Source organism: Dryobates pubescens, chromosome 7, assembly GCF_014839835.1.
Source record: "Dryobates pubescens isolate bDryPub1 chromosome 7, bDryPub1.pri, whole genome shotgun sequence".
Taxonomy (NCBI): domain Eukaryota; kingdom Metazoa; phylum Chordata; class Aves; order Piciformes; family Picidae; genus Dryobates; species Dryobates pubescens.
This window is the reverse complement of record NC_071618.1, coordinates 16,923,890-16,938,150: the sequence shown is the minus strand read 5'-3', so window position 1 is coordinate 16,938,150 and position 14,261 is coordinate 16,923,890. Positions and strand designations below refer to the sequence as shown.

At 41.6% G+C, this 14,261-nt stretch overlaps 1 protein-coding gene across 1 annotated transcript in view; it reads right to left on the bottom strand.

Annotated features, from left to right (window-relative positions):
* UGGT2 (UDP-glucose glycoprotein glucosyltransferase 2) overlaps positions 1-9,318 on the bottom strand; it is a 99,652-nt gene extending 90,334 nt beyond the window's left edge. Inside the window, exons 1-4 of the mRNA XM_054163005.1 lie at positions 9,148-9,318; positions 7,611-7,693; positions 2,790-2,920; positions 1,519-1,631 (exon numbers count right to left, since the gene is read on the bottom strand). Of these exons, the coding sequence (XP_054018980.1) occupies positions 1,519-1,631; positions 2,790-2,920; positions 7,611-7,693; positions 9,148-9,299 (479 nt within the window). The 5' untranslated portion in view covers positions 9,300-9,318. The remainder of the gene's footprint in view (positions 1-1,518; positions 1,632-2,789; positions 2,921-7,610; positions 7,694-9,147) is intronic.
* Between the last annotated feature and the right edge of the window lie 4,943 nt (positions 9,319-14,261).

Below are 14,261 nucleotides of genomic sequence, written 5' to 3'. Positions count from 1 at the left end.
AAGGTAAATTGAAGGAGCTTCTCTTAGCTAGCCATCTAGGTATAGCAGAAGAATGACCCCTGTTCTCCAAAGGTGGGTACCAAGTGCTGCAATGACTTTCCTGAACACTGAAAGTCTCAAAGGAAACATTTTATACTATAAAGAACATATTTCAGTAGAAAATTAAGTGCTGCAGTGAAGTAACACTGCATAGGGCTACCATAATGACCTTGGATTAGAGAATTAAAACATTCATCCGCTGTAAATCCAAGATAAGACTTCGTTCTGTTTCTCTTCGATACTGAGTAGTAGTGAGAAGGAATTGATTCCCTTGCTCTTAGAGCTAAAAGCTAATTAATTTCCTGCCATAAGAGATTCTGAGGAGAAGGCTGCCTGAAAGGGAATGAACAGAAGTTGGGTAGACAAAAAGGAAAAAAACCAAATTCAGGAAGATGCAGAGTTCATCACTTGCTAATGAGTTACTAGGGTGGTACAGGCAACTATATGCTTGCCAAGACAAGATGAAGGAGGAGTGTGATGGACAGAAAACAGCAGACATGCATACTGACAAATTTTCTAAGGCACTGATTGTTTTGAGCAAAATCCCAGAAATCTTAGTGTTCTGGTTTGGACCATTAGCAAGATAAGCAACCCCAATCATTTAACCACTGAAGATCTTCCATTGACACATACAGAACCCTTGAGCAGCCCACTGAACCCTCACACAACATGATTCCGGCTCGAGTCATGCAGTCCGTTGCAACACAGCTGAAAGCACAAGTCACAGCAGCTGCTTCATAAAGGACTGGAGAAAGCAAAACCTTAATCTTGCTATGCAGACTATTTTGGCTTTCCTGAGTTCAAAGTGCCTGAGACTTACTGGATCAGATTCAGCTGATGGATCTGCACATAATAATGCTTCACCTTCTTTCTCTTCCAGAGATTTCAAACTATCATCCCTAAAAATAGAACATTTCTAGTGTTCTTATCCAATACAGGGAACTTCAGAACAACTGAAAGCCTAGCTTAAGTAGGCCTGGCTTAATTGGAAGAGTCATAACACAAAGACAGAAAATTAAACACAAAGGAAAAGTGTTTGAAATTAAGAAAGAAGTAATAGAGCAAACAGATCTCGTCATAAAAGCCACAGAGAAAAGAAGAAAGACTGGTTTAGAGGAAACAGCAGTGAGATGAAACACTGTCCATTTGTTTCCCATATGAAAAAGAATTAACAAGAGTACGGTCCTGTCTCTGTTTGGGTAAATATCTCCAGCACAAGTGAAAAGCAGATGCAACCTAGAGTATCCCCAGAAAGGAGAATGTGCAGTATATTTGTACAGGAAGTACATGGTAACTTCAACATGACTGTTCCATACCAAAAATAAGGGAAGAAATACAAAAGTATCCATGTGGTTAGAGGAGCAAATCACTACAATTTTATTTTAACACTCTAGTTTGATTCATAATTGATGAATTCTCATAATAGTAAGTCCTCTTTGGTAACCTATTTTTCCTCTTACAACAGATCACTACATTTACCTCTTAGTAGCCTTCTTCAGCAGCTTTTTTATTTCATTAGTCTTACAGGTGTGCTTCTCATGGATAACCACAAATGCACTGCAGCCTTCTGGTGGAGGTTCATCAGCTGCAATCTAATATTTCAACAATTATACTCAACCAGAATGCTTTGATTGCACTTCAATTTGAACTCACATCCCCTTGATTAAAATGACACAACAGCTGCCATTGAGTTGTGTTTCTAATTAAGCCCATTCGAAATTGGGCACATGTGAAAAAAAAGCAATGGAAAATATTAGAAGATTAAAATCTTGTAACCGTTGTGAGATGTAGTCTATCAGATTCAGTCATACTCTAGAAAAATGCAGCTCCATTTATGTTCTGCAAAGACAGGGCTGAGAAATCTCCTCCTCCTCCTGAGAAATCACAGCCAGTACTCTTAAGGTAATTTTAATTGTAGTTGCTATCAGTAATCATATTAATGTGCAAAGATTCAACTGCTAACCAATAAATTCCAAATAATTAATGTCAATTTTTGAGTCTTTCTCCTTCCCAGCACACCCCAACCCCCCCCTTTTTTTTTTTTAAACTCTATTCAGCCATTTGCATGTAAAGTGGGAATCATATGACTGCATGTCAATGACTCTGGATTCACAAGGTATGATTTTGAGATGATGACATTCCCCCAGAGAATACTTGCAACCCCCTCCAACTTTATTACAGTTGGTTACCTTTCAGAAACACAGATTTCTCACTTGTATCTTGAAGATGACATTGCTAGAGGGAGGAGGAGCAGTTTCAGACTAGTGGCACAGTGCATTTATGTCCTCCTACCTTTCAGTTAACAAAGCAGGCATCAGACTGCTCTATCTTTCAATTTTCCAAATACTATAATAATGAGAAATGCGAAATCCACTAAATAACCAATATAGGAGACTTGAAGACACAGGAAATTTCCTGTGCTGGGAATGTCTGGAAATTTCCCATAGGATTATTCAAAGCAATGCAAAAAACCCACAACCCAAGTTTTAAAAATGAAGAGTTTCAAAAATTATACCCTGGAAATGATGCTATCCATACAATTAAACATGAATATTTATACCCTGGAAATGATGCTATCCATACAATTAAACATGAATATTTGTTCCTTTCAAAATAACCAGCTTAATAAGCATCATCTTTATACACGGATCATGTTTGATTCCAAATAGTTCCAGCACACATGTAATAATGAACATCCCTTACTCTGCAAGCAATATACCACATAAAATCGTATCAGATAATATGGTCACCTGCTGAAACATCCGAACAGTTGGAGAATATGCCCGTATGGAAAGTGCAAACTTCAATAGGTTGATTTGCAAATTAGATAAAAATTGTCCTGCTTTCTTCAAGATTAAATTGTAATAGGAATGCTCTGAATCTGTTTAAAAGAAAACAAAACAACATCATTTCAGTATTTAGGCATAAATGATGCAGCAGATCTACCTGTGCTACAGAACAGGCAAACGGGCTTGGCAGTACAGAAGTCTTGAATGCTGTCCACTGATAATTCTCTTCCTTTACTACCAATTCTAAAAGCCTAGTGCAACATGAACACAACAAAAGTGAGTGCAATAGCACTAGCTAACATGTAAATAATTTCTAGCAATATAAATATCCTCTGAAGACAACACTGTCTTCCCACAGATCAACAGAGAAAGTCTTGATTAGAGCTTATTCATTTATTTCTATTTGTCAGGCTTAGGGTAGCCTTTTCATACAAATGTTGAAGGTTCCTTACTTTCAACTGGTATTTCACAAATTATTTCCTCCTATTTACTCTTGGAACACTCCAACCATACAACTTGAACTAAAAAGATAAATAATTTTTTTTTTAAAAATAGTCTTCTAAAGGTTACATTCTTTGAGCTACTCTCACCTATCCCACTGCTTTCCTAAAGGCTCATGACAAACTAGACCAAAAGAACAGATGCAACATGTGAAGTGGCTTCCCCCCACCCCTGCATATCTTGCCTCCTCAAGGTCAAATTTAGGACTCCAAGTAAGAAGAGAGGTGGATGTGGTCTGAGAATGACAGAAGTGTAATCAAGAACATTTGTTGGAAATAATTAACCTTCATTTCTTCTTCTACAGGCATATTGAAGTGAGTATTCTCATGCTGTTCTCTAGCTGTGAGGCTAAAAGGCATAATTAGAAAGAGGTTGCAATACTGTTTTATCAAGTTGTGAAAAACACTTGTATATGTTTAAGGAATTGTTGTGGCTTAATCCCAGCCAGCAGCTAAGCACCATATAGCTTCTCCCTCACCCCACCCCTGGAGGGATGGGGAGAAGAATCAGAAAAAAATTGAACTTGCAGATTGAGATAAGAACAGTTTAATAATTTAAATATAACAATAATGATAGTACTGAAAAAAATAGTATTATTGTAACAAAAGGAATAAAACAAAGAGAGAATGAAATAAAACCCAAGGAAAAATGGTGATGCACAAGAACCAATGCCCAGACAGTCCCCAAGCAGTGAGCCACTTCCTCGAGCCAAATCCACCCAGTTTATATGACCATGACCACCCTTTAGGTAGTTCAGGTCAGCTGTCCTGCCTATGGTTCATCCCAGCTTCTTGTGCACCTCCTTGCTAGCAGAGCATGGGAAACTGAAAAAACCCAACTTCCCAAGTGCTGCTTAGCAACAACTAAAGCATCAGTGTGTTACCAACGTTATTCTGATACTAAATCCAAAACACAGCATTGTATCAGCTACTAAAAAGAAAACTGACTCTATCTCAGCCAAAACCAGGAGTGGAATAATGTTCATCATCATTCCTGGGGACCATTCTTTAAACAATTTAAAATGCAGGCTGTATACATTCTACTATGGGATGTTCTTGAACACAAACAAATCAGTCAAGAGCGCAAAGCTTTGGCCATACCAAACACTGTGTACCATCCACGTTCCACATGTTGCTCTTCCATAGAAGCTGCTGAAACACATGTGAAATGCTCCAGAGCTGCCAATTTATGACCCCTCCAATCTATGTAGTCAGCATGTATTTTACTTACATTGATGGATAACACCTGAAAATTGTAGTAATTCAAGAGCTTTTTCACATGTAATTCAAAAACTGTCTCATAAAGGTGAAAAGTCACAGCAAAGGGAAAGCAATTTGTGGGGAGGAACAATTTCAGTGGGCCAGTTTAAATTTATCTGTCTTCTTAGGTCAACACAGTATTTTAAAGGTGTTCTGGCTGTGTAAGTGAAATAATCATCATAGTAGGAAATCACTTTAGGCATCCAAAATGGCACCATTACTCCTTCTCCTGTCACAAGAGACCCTGCTAAAAAGGCTGTCCCTCAGTTTTCTTACAGGTCCCCTTGATGTACCAAAAGGCCACAGTAAGGTCTCCCAGGAGCTTTCACCAAGTTGAACAACACCAATCTTCTCAGCCTTTCTTCCTAGAAGACATACTTCAGTCTTCTAAATTATTTTAATGGCTCTCCTCTGAACGTACTCCAACAGGTTTATATCCTTCTTGTGCCTCAGTGCAAGTCTCTAGAGCTGAACACAGCTCAGTACTTGTGATGAGATCTAACCAGAGCAGAGAGGCAGAATCACCTCCCCTCAATCTGCTGGCCTTACTTCTTTTGATGCAACCCAGGGTACAATTGGCTTAGTGGACTGTGGGCACACATTACCAGCTCATGACCAGCTTCTCATCCACTGATGTCCCCAAATCCTTCTCCACAGGGCTGCTTTCAATGCCTTCATTCCCCAGCCTGATAGATACCAAGGATTGTCCTGACCCATGTGCAGGATACTGCACTTGACCTGGTCAAACATAATGAGGTTCATATGAACCAACTTCTCAGGCTTGTCCAGATCCCTCTGGATGGCATCCCATCCTTCAGGAATGTAACTGCAACACTCAGTTTGGTGTCGCTGGTAAACTTACCGAGAGTGCACTCAATCCCACTGTCTGTCATCGATGAAGGTATTAAAGCACATCTCCTTCTTGCTTCCTCAGATTGAATAAAACCCAGTTCTCTCAGCCTTTCCTCAGAGTCCACTCTAGTTTCCTAAACATTGTGGTGACCCTCTCCTAGACTTGTTCCTCTACTAGTCTTATTTTTAATGGGCAGCCCCAACATGAGCCCAGTATTCCACAGCTGATCTTAAAGTGACATGTACAATGAAGTAGTTACTTTTCTTGACCTGCTGGCTACACTCTTGCTGATTTAGCCTGGCATGTAGCTGTCCTTCACAGGCATAGAAATTCAATGCAACTGAGTGGTGAGAACAATCCCCAAGTCTGTTTCTCAAAAAATGCTTTGTAGTCAGTCAGTGCCTAGGTCGTACAGTTGCTAAGCTTATTCCAGCTCACATGAAGGACTCTATAAGGCACCTCTACCAATTCTGGTTTTGTTGGTCTATCTCTCCAGCTTGCCAAGGACCATCTAATGGTAGCCCTACTCTCCAGCTTCTTCTAAACTCCTTCCAGTTTTAACCCACAATTTTGCAGAAGGTGAATTACATGCCACCATCCTGTGCACTGACAAAGGCTTTAAATATTATTAGTCAACAGCTCTGCCTCAAACAATGCTACTAGCAGATGACCACAGGTCAAATTCTGCACCTATTTCCATTTTCCATGTCCTCATGCCTTTACACAGAACAGCTCTGAGTAGCATTCACCACCTCAGACTACTGTTCTCAGATATTTTCTTTGGTTTTGTTTATACTTCTGATCTCAGACCATTCCCAGTTTTCATCATTTACAGTATTTGGGTGGTTTTTTACCTCTCCAGCTGATATCCAACAACTATAATCACAGTTCTTTGTACATCTGCTTCTATTAGAGCCTTTCTAAAGAAATGAAGAGGAAAATACAGGGAGACAGTAAAGTAGAACATCATGATTTACTCAACACAAAGCCACACCACAGAATCATAAGCAGCAAAATGCTGTTTACCAAGCACATCCCTGTTCCTTTCCCACAATTTTTTTTAAGTCTGTTGGATGCTTTGGGTATTGCCAAGCACTCAAATAATGTACTCACTGACCTATCCACATCGACAGCACAATCTCTTCCTAACTTGTATTCAGTCCCAATTTTTGAAGCATATCACATAGAGAGCATTTTCAAGTATCAAGGATTCATTTCTGTCATCTCACTGTCATTTCCTGCATGATGTTTCTACAGTTTGTTAGTTCTTGATGATTAACATTCAGTTTACAAGTTTACACATTAAACATTCAGTTTACCCTCTAGTGGTAGTGCTAGTTTCTCAAACACCTAAAGAGTTGTACCATTCTAAAATAAATGGCAAAATGAAACAGCCTTACGTTGTTCTGAAGCTTTTTTCATTTTCTTATCTATTGAACTACCACATAGATCTAATACTGACCAACATGTTATAAAGCCTGGGAGGCCTCCAAGATTTTTATTATTACCACAGCTGTTTCTACTAAGCTTCTCTCCCAGGTAGCTTGTGGGATGGCTCATTTTTATGCTTAATTTGCTGGATTTGTTCTTCTCTTCAAACTTCTAACAACTTAATATTCATTTCTGTCTAATCATGGAAGGTTTTTCTATTCTTATTTTGACAGTCATAAACATTTATTCTATAACTCCTGCTGCTATGAAACACTCTCTATGCCACCCACAAATATTTAACTTTTTAGTAACTTTTTCTTTTTTTCCCTTTAGCTAGCATTTCCATTTTAGTTATTTGTGGGGCTTCTCTCCCCTACAAACATCCATCTTACACAAAATATTAGGTCTGAATATCCCATTATATATTCTTGCTGAATATGCTCTTGCTGAGTAATGCAATACGGCAAGTACCTTCACCTTTATACTTCTGTTCCACACTGTAACTCCAGTTCAGTCCATGTCTTCCTTACCTTTAGAACTCATCTACTGACAGAGCTTTCAGGGGCTCTAGACAGAGCTCTCAAGAACACTGCAGTATTCTGAAAATAAACTAGTAAGCAATAGCGAAAGAGTGAGGCTTTATCTGGCTGGAACTTGTTAATACACTAGCTTCATGGTTGGAAGGTAAACAGAGGGCAAGATAAAATGTTAAAACTAGCATGCTGTTCTTCAACTTACCTCCTTGCTTATAAACTGTTAATTCTCGTACAGTTTCCAAGAACTGCCAAAACTTCTCATTACCATCTTCTGCAATAAATTCACTGTTTAAAAATAAAAAGTAATTGTCTGTAGATTGATTTTGTCCAAAGATGTACCACAGTAAAAAAAAATCTTCATTTGTTTAAAAATAATACAAAATTATAAAAAATATTCTGCATTCAATGACCATCTAACATCTCTGTACCATAAGCTGCAGATGTATTTTGGATAAAAGAAATTTTGAACAAAACACTACTGATCTGAACTCAACAATCAGTACTGAAAGCAAGCACACTATTCTCCAACACAAACACAGTTTGCCACTTTATTTTTCCACAGATATTCCAATATACAGTTATAAATTAAATCAGTTCAGCACATGGATTTTATTTAATGGTGGCTAAATATACAAATAAGAACACAGGTTCCACCAGGTTAGAATTTTTAACAAAACTACAGGGTTCTATTGATGAAAGTGTCAACTTCACTATGTAGGGGAGGTCCCCTGTCTCTGGGTGGATTTCAAAGATGGATTAATCTTTATAAAGCAGATAAGGTAAGGGTCGATTTATTCCACATGCCAAATCCTCCCATTTACTGATAACACTTTCCTGTGGTTTTTAATTTATTATTTTTTTTTTTAAATCAAAGGAAATATCAGTTGCCTTTTCCACCCCATTACATCTACCAAAAAGTTTCACTTGCTAGCATGAGCATATTGTTCTCTAATATTTACTTTGGAATTTTGTCACTCCTTTGATTACAGAAGTTTGTGATCCTCCCTCTAACGGGAATTCTCCAAAGAGCAGTAAAAGGTTTTCTTAACACCAAACCGGCACAGGAGCAACAAACATATAGTACTGAAAAAAAAACCCAAACCATTTTTGTTTCCTGTTTTGAAGCCATGATTACAAGTTAACAATACCTTTCTTTAAAAATACGTGTTTTGACACTATAGAAACACATCTTCACTAGTACTTTTATATGTATTAGTTCATCCGTGAGTGAATGCAAACTAATGGGGGTGAGATGAAGAAACAAGCGGGAAGCAGAGGTTGTGTAGATTGTCCCGCTGCACCTCCTCAATCTACGCCGCAAAACTTCTGTTAGATACAAAGCAACTTAAATAGTTGACATTTAAAAGGCGGCAAAGCCTGGCTACACTAGCCATAACATGTTACACAGGGAGAAAGTAGGTCTGCCTTCTACCAAAGTAGTTTAAAACATCCTCCAACAGAGCAAGATAAGAGAGAAACACATCCAGGAGTACTTCCAACACACCCTCTGGCAGAAGAGGCACAGCCATCCCGCTCTGACAGCCCACCTTCCCTCTCAGCCCTAGGAACACAGACAGGGGCCCCACCCTCGTCCTGCCCCCTCAGTATGGCGGCCCCCCCCCCCCCTCCGAGCCAGGCAAGAGGGCAGGTACGGCTGCGGCTCTTCGGCTCCCTTGCCCCAGCCTAACAGCCCCGCGCGGCAGCCGAGGAAAGCAGCCGCGGGAAGAGGCTGCACGCACCTCGCCTCCAGCAGCAACGGGGTCGCCGGCCACTTCGCCGCCAGCCGGGCCGTCACGGCCTGGGAGGAGGCTGGAGCCCTGCCGCAGGGGCACAGCTGGGCACACAGAAGGGCAAATAGGAGGGCAGACAGCAGCGACGGCCAGCGCGCCATGAGGAAGAAGGGGCGGTGAGGGCCGATAGGAGCAAACGCCCCCCGACACTAGTCAGCCTCAGCGTGCACAACCCCACCCCCACAGCCTTTCTCGTACTGGCTGTGCTGTCCCCTCACTATTGGGCTATTGGCGAGGCCAGAGACCAATCAGCGCCTGACGCCAAATAAACAGCGAGGCTGCCCGGGCCAGCATCCCGACACGCGGCGCTGGGGGCGGAGCGCGGGCGGCGCTCGCTCGGCTGAGCGGGCGGGCTGCCGGACAGCTCGCCCCTCCGCGCAGGCGCCGGAGCGATGGTGGCGCCGCCGGCCTGAGGCGGGGTAGTTCCGTTATTTTAGTTTATTTCATTTTATTTTAAATTTCTCATGCTATTTTTAAATGCGAGTTTTGCGTAGAGTATCTTGAGAGTTACCTTGTGGGGATCTGCTGTTCTTCCGAGCGGTGCGCTCTGTTAGGCGAGCGCTGTGGATTACAGCGGTGGTGGCTGCTCGCCCCTGGGAGGGGTAGGCAGGGCGGTGTGACCCTGCCCCCAGGAGAACAGCTGCTTCCTTGACCTTCCCCAAGCTACCGTCTCCCTGTGCTTATGCTTGATCCTGAATGGGTGTTCTTCGGACTTCATGGAATTAGAAGTAGGACCCTGCCTAGCGTGAGCTGCTTCGTACAGAATATTTATGTTCATACATAGGGGTTGCTGGAAAGAAGTAGTGATTTTTTCTTCCCTCTCAAAGTTCTCTGAATTGATTTCTGTTTTGAAATGTGTTCTATTTCTTGCCTATGTAATCATATCCTGGAATGGTCCAGGCCGGAAGGTACCATCCAGTCCGACCTCCCTGCAGTCAAGCAGGGACATCCTCAACTAGGGCCTAGGACCTCACCAAGCCTCACCTTGAGGCCAATGGGATGAGATTTTAATAAGGCTAAGTGCAGGGATCTACACATTGGCCACAACAACCCCAAGCAGCATCACAGGCTGGGGTCAGAGTGGCTGGAGAGCGGCCAGGCAGAAAGGGACCTGGGAGTACTGGTTGATGGTAGGCTGAACATGAGCCTGCAGTGTGCCCAGGTGGCCAAGAAGGCCAACAGCATCCTGGCCTATATCAGAAATAGTGCAGCCAGCAGGAGCAGGGAAGTCATTCTGCCCCTGTATTCTGCACTGGTTAGGGCACACTTTGAGTACTGTGTCCAGTTCTGGGCTCCTCAATTCAAGAGAGATGTTGAGGTACTGGAATGTGTCCAGAGAAGGGTGACGAAACTGATGAGGGGCCTGGAGCACAAGCCCTATGAGGAGAGGCTGAGGGAGCTGGGGTTGTTTATCCTGGAGAAGAGGAAGCCCAGGGGAGATACTCTTGCTGTCTACAACTACCTGAAGAAAGGTTGTAGCCAGGTGGGGGTTGGGCTGTTCTCCGAGGCAACCAGGAACAGAACAAGGGGACACAGGCTCAAGCTGTGCCAGGGGAGGTTTAAGCTGGATGTTAGAAAGAAGTTCTTCACAGAGTGATTTGTCATTGGAATGGGCTGCCCAGGGAGGTGGTGGAGTCACCATTCTTGGAGATCTTCAAGAAAAGACTGGACGAGGCACTTGGTGCCATGGTCTAGTTGATTAGATAAGGCTGGGTGATAGGTTGGACTGGATGATCTTGGAAGTCTCTTCCAACCTGGCTGATTCTATGATTCTATAATTCTATGATCTCCAGGCAAGGGGCCACAACCACCTCCCTGGGCAACCTGTTCTAGTGATCCACCACCCTCATAGTAAAGAACTTGGATGGGGCAGGTCTGATCATTGGAACTGTGTCCTACCTTCTGCCAAACTTACCTTGCAATTTTCAGGTTTGTAGTTTCTAGTTTTTAACCTGGTTTTGAAAAGTCAATTTGATTTCCCAGCAAAGCTACTACACCTTAGAGCTGTATAGCAAAGCTATGAGAGGCTGATGTGGGTGCTTCTGGAGCAGCAGCATGGGATGTGAACTGCTTTGAGTGGTTTGTTGGAAAAATAAACCTCCAGCTGTATTAAAAATAGAGGGTAATGCTTTTTCCAAAATTTGACTTGTGGATTTTCAAGCTGGAGCCTGGAATGTCTTACTGCTGCATGCACCTAGAGTTTGCTGAGTCGCTTCCTGCCTGCTTAAACCTGCTGTGTAGATGGCAGGAGCCATTTAAGGCACCACTCTAGGGAGTGGGCTACAGATTATATAGTTTGGTTGATGCTCAGGACTGATCAGTATAACAGCAGATGTACAAACAAAAGGAGTCTGTTTGCTAGGTATTCTCAAACTGTGGTACAGAAGCTTTGCCCCCTCAAAATGCCTGCACTTAACATGCTAGTGGGTCTTTATCATCTCAAAGTAAAATAAAGACATCCCTGAGCATCTTTCATGTGTAAGTTCAGTTTGAGGTCATAGAATCATTCAGGTTGGAAATGACCCTTGAGATCATCAGGTCCAACCATTGACCCTACTCTACCAAGGTCACCACTAAACCATGTTGTGAAATGCCACATTTAAACTTAGACCTTTAAACACATCCAGGGATGGGACTCAACCACCTCCCTGGGCAGCCTGTTACAATGCTTGACTATTCTTTTCAGTGATTTCCCCTCCACCCCCCACCCCCCGCAATATCTAGCCTAAACCTCCCCTAGTGCAGCCTGAGGCTATTCCTTCTTGTTCTATCACTAATTACCTGTGAGAAGAGGCCAGCACCTACCTATCTATATTGTCTTTGTGTTTGATCTTTTTGAGTTATTCTCACTAATTTGTGCTGTTATAAGATCTCAGATAATTTTCAGGTACTACTGGCACACATTGGTGATGGCAACTTTAATGTAAATCAGTTGCTTTAATGCAATTCAGTTGATTCAAGTTAACCTTACCTAAGGCTGGTAGTGTAGCCTTGATATATACCTCTATAGAAATAATGAAAAACACAGGAGTATTTGTCTTGGTTCATGTGTAAAGACATTAAAAATAACAAAATTCAGCATCTGTTATATGAGGAAAGCTTGTGATACTCCAAGTAGCTTCTTTTGTTTCATATTGACAGTTGTGGTGGTTTGGCCCTGGCTGGGTGCCACATGCCCACCAAAGTCATTCTATCACAACCCTTCTTAGGTGGACAGGGGAGAATATAACAAAAGGCTAGTGATAAAGTAGAAGCAATTTAATAACGTGAAGCACAAACAAAGACTGCATGCAGAAGCAAAAGCAAACAGAGATGTTACTCCCTACTTCCCATCAGCAGACAGTCTTTTGTCACTCCTGGGATGCAGAGTTCTACATGTAATGGTTGCTCTGCAGGAGTGATGCTATGGATGAATATTCCCCCACTTTCTCCTTTCACTTAGTGTATGTATCTGAGCTGACATCATATGGCATGGAATACCCCTTTGGTAATTTTGGATCAGCTGGCTCAGCTGTGTCCCCTCCCAAGATCTTGCCCACCCCTCAGCATACTCTTGGGGTGGGGAAATGCTGGAAAAGCAGAGCCTGGGTCAGCAGTAGCCAAAACACTGCTGTGTTATCAACACCCAGCCACAGCATTGCAAAACAAAGCACTAGGAAGATTCTCTGAGAATTAATTTCAGCTCAGCCAAACCTAGTTCAACAGTTCAGGAGCTGCTAATGGGTGGCATGGCCAGAGTATGCTGTAGATTAGTAAGTTTGGCCCGTGTGTGTTTCTTTGCTAATAAACCATGTGTGGGCTCTCTAGCCAAGTTCAAAATGCAATTGATGGACTTAGTAGAACTCAGCTGCACTTGTTCTGCACAGATTAGTCTATGACTATATTATAGTGAGCATCAAAAAGCCCTGCAAACAAACCCAACAATCCTTTTATAGTTAAAGGAGTTACTAATGAATTGCCTTTTGCTGTGTCTTCAACCAAAACTGAGAATTGCTGAGCATGTTCCCTATGTATATACATTTACCATGCATTTTTCATAACTCCATGTGATACTATGTATTTGAAATGATGAATGCATCTATTTTACCCTAATCTATCAATTCTGCTTTTCTGTATAAAGTTGCTGCATTACATTTTGGTTGGTATTGATACCAAAGAGGCTACTATTGTTGCTTAAATGTGAATTCTTAACAACTCGTAGCTGTTTCATCTTAAATTGTGACAATTTATGATTTGCCATACAAAAATAAATGTTGGCACTGGTTGTAGAAACACAAATAGCTTTGAATTCAGTGGCAAAATAAAGTAGTAGCTCTGAATCAAGGGTCACATGATTAATCTGTGGTGATTTTATCCTTCCTGCTTAAATTCAGAGATCTCCATGTGACAGAGAGAGAGATGTCTTTGCAGGAAGATTCTTTCTGCTATTTAGGATTACTGCTTTGTTAGAAGCTCAAAATTTAGGATCATAGGCTAAATGGGAAGGACCTCAAGAAGTACAATCCTGTGATCAGAGCAGGGTCGGCTCTGAGGTCCAAGTTTTGGGAAAAAATCCAAAGCTGGAACCTGCACAACCTCTCCACACAACGCAATCCATTGCTTGAGATGCAGTTCTGATTGCTCTTCAGAATAAGTAAGTTACCTTCCTTATAAAAGCTTTTACACGTTTTCCCATCTTCTCTTTGCTTCGGTATGTTCTCGCCACAAAGGGCCAACACACAGTTTTTAAAAAAATTATCTATTTCTTTATATTTGGACAAAGGCAGAATTCTCTTGAGCAGTGTGCAAACCTAGAGCAGGCGTTAATCTTCATTTTGCAGCAGAATTGTATTGAAATATTCCAAATAATACTTGGCCCTTCTTGTCTGTACGTATAGGTGAGAGAACACCTTAGTTCTCCACAACATTTTTACACAAAACAGAAAAACAGTTATAGCAAAATGGAAAAATTATTCATGTCACAGCTGTGCAAATAAGAATGTATTATCATAGTGGTTTCAGTGTGAATAGAGGAAGTGATTAATGAATACTTCTCAGTAAGGGCTGGAGCACCTCTCCTATGA